General features: G+C 40.6%; 1 protein-coding gene across 1 annotated transcript; it reads left to right on the top strand.

Moving 5' to 3' along the window:
• The first annotated feature begins 5,301 nt into the window (after positions 1-5,301).
• On the top strand, positions 5,302-7,418 carry LOC135472131 (EF-hand calcium-binding domain-containing protein 1-like). Its single transcript, XM_064751487.1, has 5 exons — positions 5,302-5,344; positions 5,525-5,749; positions 6,378-6,537; positions 6,751-6,804; positions 7,255-7,418. The coding sequence occupies exons 2-5, from the start codon at positions 5,525-5,527 to the stop codon at positions 7,278-7,280; spliced, it is 465 nt and encodes a 154-aa protein (XP_064607557.1). The 5' UTR covers positions 5,302-5,344; the 3' UTR covers positions 7,281-7,418.
• The last annotated feature ends 3,703 nt before the right edge of the window (positions 7,419-11,121 follow it).

Here is an 11,121-nt window from a genome sequence, read left to right as displayed (position 1 = left end):
GTTGTCCCCCATCAGTGGCCCATTCCTGTTAGTCATCTTTGTGATCATCTTTCTGATTGCCCATCGCTCGCCCATTCCCGTTAATCATCTTTATGGTCGCCCATCGCTGACCCATTCCTTTTTGTCATCTTTTTGCCCATCGTTGGCCCATTCCTGTTTGTCATTCTTGTTGTCCCCCATCAGTGGCCCATTCCTGTTAGCCATCTTTGTGATCATCTTTCTGATTGCCCATCGCTCGCCCATTCCCGTTAATCATCTTTGTGGTCGCCCATCGCTGACCCATTTCTTTTTGTCATCTTTTTGCCCATCGTTGGCCCATTCCTGTTTGTCATTCTTGTTGTCCCCCATCACTGGCCCATTCCTGTTAATCACCTTTGTGGTCGCCAATCGCTGGCCCATTCCTGTTTGTCATCCTTGTGATCGCCCATCGTTGGCCCATCCTTGTTTTCATCTTTGTGGTCGCCTATTCCTGTGGCTGGCCTATTCCTGTTAGTCATTCCTGTGGCCACCCATCGCTGGCCCATTTCTGTTTGTCGCAACAAAATAATATGCAAAAATATTAAGAAATACATGATTTACAGGCGTTGGATTCTGGTGTACATATGACACCACTGCCAGCAAACACAGATTATCTCGGTCACCTTTTTTGGCCGCCCATCGCTGGCTCACTACTGTTTGCCGCAATAAAATAATATGCAAAAAAAAGAAGAAATAAATGATTTGCAGGCGTTGGATTCTGGTGTACACATGACACCACTGCCAGCAAACATAGATTTGTCTCGGAACGAGAGCAAGGTTATTGAAATAGAAGAGTTCGCCGTCACCTTGGCACAAAATGTCAGTGAACCTGGCATAGAGAATGCCTTCAATTTGATACTAACAGTAAGTGTATAGAAACCTTCTCCTAAACAGATACTATCAGTAAGTGTATAGAAGCCTTCTCTTTCACAGGTATGAACGGTAAGTGTATGGAAGCTTGAATTCTCCTTTACAGATACGAACAAAAGCCTTCTTTACTACATTTAGTTATTTTATTTATTTCATTGGTGTTTTACGCCGTACTCAAGAATATTTCACTTATTCGACGGCGGCCAGCATCAAACCGGGCATACCCCGGAGGGGACCCACGACCATCCGCAGGTTATTGGAAGACCTTCCCACGTAGAGAAAGCCAGCATGAGCTGGACTTGAACCCACAGTGACCGCATTGGTGAGAGACTCCTGGGTCATTACGCTGCGCCAGTGCACTAACCAACTGAGCCACGGAGGCCCCTTTCCTGTACAACAGATGATAACAATAAGTGGATAGTAACCTCCTCGTTGGTAGGTATTATTATGAAGTTTCAGTTTCCAGTTGATAATGTTCTGTCGGAGGAAGAGTTCCTTAGAGCCGAGCAGCCATCTGCCATTTCTATGGTCATTGCCAGAAATATTAATGCGCACAGTGTTTTTACCGACGACTTTCTATATAAATGATAAAAGAGTTGATTTAAAATAAAAACCGTAATAGAAAATAAATGCATTAGTGCCTTCTTTCTTGGTCATTTCCATGATAGTAGTTACGGCAAGTGGGAAATGTGTTGAAGTTAATGACACTGAGTAGAAATAAGTATTGAAAGTCAAAATAACGAGAGTAAGTTTGAATTTATTTATAATTTCAAACTTTGAACATTCAGCTGAAAGATAACACTAAAATGAACACATCGGATTAAAGACCATTAAACACTTCTCTCTATACACACAAGTGTTCATCACAGATTTCTTTATACACACAAGTGTTCATTAGCAGATCTCTCTATAAACACAGTGTTCATCAGCATATATCTCTTTACACACAAGTGTTCAACAGCAGATATCTCTATACACATAAGTGTTCATCAACAGAACTACACTCAAGTGCGCATCAGCAAGTCAAAATAACAAAAGTATAGACACACGTGCACATCACCACATCCCTCTATGCACATACGCGTGAATCACCATATATATCTGTACACACACGTGTGCATCACATCATCTCTCTGTAGACACAAGTGTGCTTTACCACACCTCTCTATACACACAAGAGTGCATCACTACATCTCTCTATAGACACAGCCGTGCATTACCACATCTCTCTATACACACATCCATGCATTACAACACCTCTCTATACACACAAGAGTGCATCACCACATCTTTCTATACACACAAGTGTGCTTCACCAAATATCTCTACACACACAAGTATGCATCACCACATCTCTATACACAAAGGTGTACTTCACGACATCTCTCTATGCACACAAGTGTGCATCACCACAGATCTTTATACACAGGTGTACATCACCACATCTCTCTAAAGACGCAACCGTACATTACCATATCTTTCTATATACACAGGTGTGCATCACCACATGTCTCTGCATTACAATATCTCTCTGTATACATAGGAGTGCATCACCACATCTCTCTGTACACACAAGTGTGCTTAACCACATCTCTATACACACAGGTTTGCATCACCACAACTCTCTACACACACAATGTCCTTCACCACATCTCTCTGTACACATAGGTGTGCATCACCACATCTCTCTAAACACACAAGCGTGCATCACCATATCTCTCTATACATAAAGGTGTACATCACCACTTCTTCACGACATGAGTCTACCTACACATGCGTGCATCACCATATCTCTCTATACATAAAGGTGTACATCACCACTTCTTCACGACATGAGTCTACACACACATGCGTGCATCACCATATCTCTCTATACATAAAGGTGTACATCACCACTTCTTCACGACATGAGTCTACACACACATGCGTGCATCACTCCATCTCTCTATGTACACAACGGTGCATCACCACATCTTTCTACACCCACAGGTGTGCATCACCACATGACTCTATATGCACAGGTGTGCATCACGTCTCTCTTTATACACAGGTGTGCATCGCCGCATCTTTATACACCGAAATGTGAATTACCACATCTCGCTGTATACATACAACCGTGTATAACCAAATCTCTATACACATACAACCGTGTATCACCACATTTCTCTATATACATACAACCGTGTATCACCACATTTCTTTATATACAGAGGTGTGCATCACTACATCTCTTTATACACACAACCGTGCATCACCACATGAATCTATAGACGGCTGAAACTCAACAGCCGCAAAAACAGTTCAAGTTTTATGTCACATATAATAGCCTTTCACAAAATATCAGCCTCGTCTGTGTACGTGTTATAGTATAAAATTGGTGAAAAAGGTCCTAAAGTTTATAAAACGGGTCACATTTGAACTTTTAAACTTAATTTTAACTAAACACAGAAAGCTTTATTTTATTAGGGAATATAGATAATCATTATGAATTGTTCTTTCCCAAAATGTACATACCTGAAATTTTGCATATTATTTTGTATAAATAATCAGAGTGGTACAAAGAAATCCGTGGAGAAAGATTAAAACAGCTTCCAAGAGTCACCCGATAGCACAGTTGGTAGAGCGTCTGCTTCGGGAGGCGGTAGACCCAGGGTCAATCCTGGGTCGAGTCACACCTAAGACCTTAAAAGAGAAAGTTGTAACTTCCTCGCTTGGCGTTCAGCATGAAGGGGATAGTGCAACGACTTATTGACGAGTATCAGTATAGTGGCTCGGGCGCGGCTGCTCACTTGCCTTTGGTAAGGCGTTTCAATGAAGCAACGGTAGACAAAAGAGCGATGGAAATCCATCCTGCAACAAGGAGGCACAATAAATGCACTCTAAGGACTCCTTCCTCGTCATATGACTGAAAAATTGTTAAGTACGATGTTAAACCCTGAGAACTCACTCACTCCAAGAGTCATAATTATACAGTATCTCTGTCACCGTCGCGGTTCTCCTGTCATTCGCAATGATAACACTTATTCCGCTGTGTCCCTGTTGATGACGACACAGTATTTTAAGTAATTCTATAGACCTGTGACGTCTAATATATTGCAATTAATCATTGAATTTTTTTTTATTTTACCTAATTGTGCCATGGTGAAAGGAGGCGTATTATTAGCTCCTGTTTATGCATTTATACATGAACTGTTAGAATAAAACCTTGACCGAGGCGAATTAACAACAGGCCAGATGTCACCGGTTAGACGTGACCCTTTATCAAGTATCACACTGTCGTCACGGCTGTGAATTTACAGTCTGTTTTTTGTATTGTATCCTAAACTTCCGCTGGTCGACTAAGCATGCCCGCGACCTTGCCCCGTCGTTTTCAATGTTATTGTTTATTATTACTGTGATGTCAACATAGCATTTTGAGTAATTCTAGACCACTGACGTCTAATAAGTTGCAATTCACATCAATGCATGTGAATGCGGGTGTGTGTAATTTGCTACTATTTATGCATTTACATGACCACTTACAATAAAACTCGAACTGCGGTAAACTGACAAGAGGCCAGATTTCACCGATTACGTATGATCACTTGCCAACTATAACACGGTTGTCGGCGCTCTGGTTTTACTCTCTATGCTGTAATTTTTTTGTATTATATTAGACATGTACGGTGTGCATATCTGTGCGTCACACGTGGGTAAGTTCGTCAGTAACTTGCCAAAGACGGGCACTCCAGTTTCTCTTATATATTTAAAGACAATTACACCTTTCCGTTTTTACTTTCAAAAATGTAGGTGTTTTATTACAGTGGGCCCTGAGATAGTGAGAACGCTGGCCTTGCCCGATTAAGACGACTGTACAAATCCTGCTCTTTCTGCTTCGGCCGAGCGGCTATAAATGACAATGTTTGTCAAAGAAAGGGGGATTACTAAATACCTTTTGTTGAGTATAAATAAATAAATAAATAAATAAACAAATGAATAATAATAAAATAAATGAATAAATAAATAAAATAAATAAATAAATTAAATAAATAGATCAATGAAATAAACAAATACAGCTTATTGGAGTTATCATTGCATGGGATGAAGAAGTGCACGTTTCATAACATATGTGCATTCATATATAGATACTTGATATAGAGCCACCGAATACTGTTTTGATATCCGGGTGCAGTGGGGATTTTAGATATATTTCAGGCAAAAAACAACAGAAGAGACATTTACATTTTATATTTCTTATTAATATCCAAAGTAATAGTGACGTAATGTTTTTTTGTGGTAAAGTTAAGAACCAGGAAACACAGCCAACCAGACACAAAACGCGACTTTTTGAGTGGTCGTTGGGTTTTGACCGGAGCAAATAAAAGTCGTGCGTCTGTCGAAGTTGATTCATTCCGGACCTGTGGTCTGACAGAACACAGAAGACAGAGCCCACGGAACACTTCCTTAACTGCTCAAGGTGAGTACCAAATACCAGATATTGTACATCTACCGGAATTAGACATATCCTTTGCGAACAAAAGTGCTGTTTCTTCAAGAAATGACTTATCTGTTTTCTTTCAAAGATTTAATACCCAATTCTTTAAATTTAATTTACTTAATTTCATTTAATTAACAATCTTGTATTTCGTTTTCACAGATGAGATCTCAATCCGTTGTGGCTGTTCTGCTAATTTGCATGCTCTTGGCAGCTGATGTGGACGGCTGGCGTGTAAGACGGACCCTGCGGCGGATCCGCAGAGTATTGAAGCCCGTCTGTAAGTGGGCCTGTCCTCGGGTATGTCCACTTGTGTTCAAAGATGGTATTTGGAGGCATGTCTGCGGGTTCACCTGTAAAACAGTCTGTGGAAGGAAGAAGCGCGAGGTGAGTCAGAGACCAGGCAGAACATCTTTACTTTGTAACTTGAATACAAATTTAAAACGCTGTCACAATGCTAAGTTTCAGTTATGGAAGTTGAAATTTTGACACATTTGTCTTAAGACTTATGAAGTGGTCAAAATTTTAATTTACAGGGCTCAAAAATAAGCTCTCAAATCATTTCTAAAATTTTGACTTAAGTCTAAATTGGCTTTATAGAAACGATCCCAGAATTAGGAGGAAGTGTGAGATGGGTCAGGGGCCAGACCCAACATCTTGTCTTTGTAGCTTAAGTCTCAGGATTAGGCAGAAGTGTGAGATGGGTGAGTGGCCAGACAAAACATCTTGTCTTCGTAGCTTAAGAATCAGGATTAGGAAGAAGAGCTAGATGGGTCAGGGGCCAGGCCCAACATCTTTACTTTGTAAATTTGGGGCCATCTTCATTTGAAGATGAATGTCAGACCTGGGTCCACCATCTTCACTGTGTAAGTTGTGGCTCAGTGCTCAGGCCCAAAATCTTGTCTGTGCAGTTTGATGGTCTAGGCCAATTAGTCGACGGTGAATATAATGATATTCAACCTGTTACCGATCAGTCTGGAAAAGCGCTCCTTTACTCTACATTGTGTATTTACAGCTGGAAAACGGAACACACGTGACACCTCTGCCGACAGACTTTGGGTTCTACGACATGGATAAAAACGGCTTCCTCACCGTCTATGAGATAGCCGACGCCTTGGGCCATCTGGAAATCGAAGATGGTCTCTACATGGCCTTTAACAGTTCAGATACCAACCGTAAGGCTTCTTTTTATGTGACTGGTTCCACGTTGTGTATACACATGTAAGTTCGTAAATCAATCCCTCGATGCCTTGATCCGGATAATGATGACATTACTGTGTGTTTCACGTTTTTTCTTACATGTAAACACGAAATAGAACGGCAATTCATAGTTCTGTTTGGTGAACATTTTACACAGAATAACGAGGTGTTTTGTTCTTGCTGTACAGGTGATGAAAAGCTGTCAGAGGATGAGTTCCTTTTATCTACAGCCTTTGTTTTCGGTGAGTGCTTCTTATTACATATAAAATGCGATATTCAAGAATCTAATTGACACGTAATTGCCATTCCTGTTAATGGACTCGATTTTTTCTGTACATTATGTATACGGTTGTATAGATTTGTGATATTTCCGCTCCAATTGGTGTAACTATAGGGTAGTGCCCATTTCTGACCTCACCCATTGCCTCTTATGTATATAAGCAAGTTTTGACTACCGGACGGTAATCGCCTTGTGTCCTTAGCAGTACACCCGGAAGTGTGAAGTTCATATGGCCAACAGCCGTCGTTTACAGGGATTCTTTGGCTTATAATTAGATACATTCCTCAACATCCGCTTTTATACATATTCAAGTTTGTATTTATGTTGAGTGGGTTGAGACTTGTCTGTTATAATATATTTCTCATATACTGAACAATTTTGAATTTCTGTTTTATTTTGCTTTCTGTTTCAGCTGAGGAGCCTGAGGAATCGACCTGATTAGCAGACTAACGGCTTAAATCCTACGTTAAACACAGATTTAATGTCCGTTTTTATATACCTCTTGGCATGCGCATGCGTGTTTATACAAAACAACAATCTTCTCTACCTTAGTTCTTGAAGCTGTCGTGTAAACAATCGGAAATAAAGTTTTTCTAAACCTAACAGATGACTTTTGCTGAGTCGGTCAAATTTATTTTAGGTCTCAGCTCTGCTGAAATGGATGTAGGGAAGGTCTTTCTCTGTAATAATTTACAAATGTATTGACTGTAAATAATATGTAATTTTTTAAAATTTCATTCGATTCAATGATAATTAGAAAGGAAAATATCGACCATTACAGTGCACAGGGTAAACCAAGGGGTTAGAGCAAGGAAACAGGACTTAACCGGTTGGTCCGGTGTCAGTATAATGTAACTGAGTGAGAAGTCTGGTGTGTTCGGCATGATACTTCAGTAGGGCAGCACTTTGCCGGCATGGACTCACCCTGCCTAAAAAACACAGTAATGTGCACACACCTGACGACTCTTTGTCGTCATATGAGTGACAAATTACCAAGTACAACGTAAAACCCCAAGCATTCATTCATTCATTCATTCATTCATTCATTCATGCATGCGTTCAGACTAAACCAACACCCCTCTCAATGTTCCTGGTTACCGCACCCGATTTAACAAGAGCCAAAGTCCTGGTTGATCAGAGGCCTAACAGTCGCAGTGAGCCAGCACCCGGTCATACGCGCTTGGTAGGCTAGGCATGTTGTGACAGCAAGTCAGCACATATTTGGCAGGAAAGTAACCCGTCACTCAACACACTTAGGATATATACGTAGTGAAAGCTGATCAGGTGTAGACCAGATTCTGACCACATTGTTTGTACTCGTTGAGATAGCCATGGCGAGAAGCACAGACAACTTACACAAGTTATTCATGTATAAGCGAATCCCATGAAAATCTCGCATGAACAATACGATTTAACGTGAAATGGTAGCAGCTTGGAGAGAGGCTTATAACTTTACATTGGATAACTTCTCGGCTTGGCACGGGTGTCCTCAGATGATGAGTTATTCTAGTAAACCACGTGAGTAACAGGTTACTTGGGCGAAGAATATTGTCCTTCTAATATCGTATCATAGGAAAATGTCTATTTTTAAATCGCCCTCATCGACAGTGTGAAAGATTTGTATAATTCTCAGCTTTCAGTTGTCCGGGTAGGCAGGAAATTTCTAAAGAACTTAGTATTTTTAATACGTGATATTTTTTTTCCTTAATCAGGGCTTACTGGTCGCTGACGGAGTGAAAACATGAGCCTTTCACCTTATGCTTCAACATAGGATGGCCATTTTGTTTTCGCCTAAGCCGTCTTATAGAATGCGATTAATTCTATTCATTTATTTATTTATTTGCTTGAATGGTGTTTTACGCCGCACTCAAGAATATTTCACTTATACGACCGAGGCCCACATGATGGTGGGAGGAAACCGGGCAGAGCCCGGCGAAAACCCACGACCATCCGCAGATTGACAGACCTTCCCACTTATGGCCGATTAATTTTATGTCGAACGTTGGTAGATCAGCGGTAAGATAAAAAACAAATGAAAAGGTACGTAGAAATGAAAGTATATGGTATCGGTATTATGACATATGACCCGTATAACAAAGCCACAAACCATTATTTAGTTTAGAAATTAATCAGGCTGAAAAGTATTTATATCTATCTAAGCACATAGGCGTGCATCACCACATCTCTCTTTACAAGTGTGCACCAGCACATCTCTCTATGCACACAAGTGTGCATCACCACATCTCTGTACATACACAGGTGTGAATCATCGCATCTCTCTACATACACAGGCGTGCATCACCACATCTCTCTTTACAAGTGTGCACCAGCACATCTCTCTATGCACACAAGTGTGCATTACCACATCTCTGTACATACACAGGTGTGAATCATCGCATCTCTCTACATACACAGGTGTGGACCACCACATCTCTCTTTGAAAGTGTACTTCACAACATCTCTCTATATAGACAGGTGTGCATCACCACATATCTCTATACACACAAGTGTGCACCACCACATCTCTGTACACACAATTGTGCTTTGCCACATATCTCTATACATACAAGTGTGCTTCACCACATCTCTACACACAGTGTGCTTTACCACATGTCTCTATGCACACAAGTGGGCTTCACCACATCTCTCTATACACACAGGTGTGCATCACCACATCTCCCTATATACACAGGTGTGCATCGCCACATCTCCCTATACACACAAGTGTGCATCACCACATGTCTCTATACATACAAGTGTGCATAACCACATCTCTATACACACAAGTGTGCATCACCAAATTTCTCTATATACACAAGTGTGCTTTACCACATGTCTCTATATACACAAGTGTGCATAACCACATCTCTGTACACACAAGTGTGCATCACCACATCTCCCTATACATACAAGTGTGCATAACCACATCTCTATACACACAAGTGTGCATCACCACATATCTGCATATACACAGGTTTGCATCACGACATCCCTCTATACATACAAGTGTGCATCACCACATCTCTGTTTACAAACAAGTGTGCATTGCCATATATCTCTATACAAGCGTCTATCACCACATCTCTATATACACACAACTGTGCATCACCACATCTCCCTATACATACAAGTGTGCATAACCACATCTCTATACATACAAGTGTGCATTACCACATATCTGTATATACACAGGTTTGCATCACGACATCCCTCTATACATACAAGTGTGCATCATCACATCTCTGTTTACAAACAAGTGTGCATTGCCATATATCTCTGTACAAGCGTCTATCACCACATCTCTATATACACACATATGTGCATCACGAAATCTCTCTTTATACACAGGTGTGCATCAAAACATCTCTATACACACAAATGTGCATCACCACATCTCTCTACACACACGTGTGCTTTACCACATCTCTCTATACACACAATTGTGCATGACCACATCTCTCTGTACACATAGGTTTGCTTCAGCACATCTCTCTATACACACAACCGTGCATTACGGCATGTCTCTATACTGTTACGACCCAAACTGTCTGTATTATAAAGAGATGGCTTGTTCGAAATACACGACAGTTTAGCCGCACAAAAAAGTAACCAAAACCAGCAGATTTTATTTTACAACAATTTGTTAGCTTAACAAGAACAGATAATAAGACTTATACAAATACTAAAGTACTTAAGTTTAACAAGAAAGGATAGCAGTATCTATACAAATACTAAAGTACTTACCGTGTCAAGTCCAAACGGACGCATATATTCCACAATATATATACCACACAGGCATAAATGCTCAGAGGCAAATTCACAAGAGGGAAAATCCACAGTCTAACTGAGTGTATGACGAAATATACACAAAATTCCACAGACAGGGTCCGTGTACTAATAGGCATTGTGTATACAAGAGCACAAATTAAACATGCAAGTTCAGACTGAACAAGTGCTCGGTGGAGATAGGATATAACAAAGCCAGAGGCTATAAAGACACCAAAATTCAGCACAAATGGCCTACTAAAGTAATACACAGCAAAAGCATCCAAGCTCTCAATAATTCTCCTTTCTCCGTTCTCTCCCCGTTTGACCTGCTTTCATAGGTCTTATATAGCCTGGTGGAATTGTCTAGAATAAAAAAATTCCTGAACACTTGACGTAAACAAACAGGCACCGAACTGCGCGCATTGTGTACACAAGTGTACATCAGCAGATGTATCTATACACACAACTTTTCATCAGCAGATCTCTCCATGCACACAAGTGTCGCAGATAT

This window comes from Liolophura sinensis, chromosome 8, assembly GCF_032854445.1.
Source record: "Liolophura sinensis isolate JHLJ2023 chromosome 8, CUHK_Ljap_v2, whole genome shotgun sequence".
NCBI lineage: Eukaryota > Metazoa > Mollusca > Polyplacophora > Chitonida > Chitonidae > Liolophura > Liolophura sinensis.
This window is presented reverse-complemented; position numbering and strand designations above follow the sequence as displayed.

Excerpts from the sequence above, each read along its gene's own strand:
- LOC135472131 (XM_064751487.1), top strand. The coding sequence starts at position 5,525 with ATGAGATCTCAATCCGTTGTGGCTGTTCTGCTAATTTGCATGCTCTTG. Across the intron at positions 5,750-6,377 it reads GTGGAAGGAAGAAGCGCGAG|CTGGAAAACGGAACACACGT; the intron begins GTGAGTCAGAGA and ends GTGTATTTACAG. Across the intron at positions 6,538-6,750 it reads TAACAGTTCAGATACCAACC|GTGATGAAAAGCTGTCAGAG; the intron begins GTAAGGCTTCTT and ends CTTGCTGTACAG.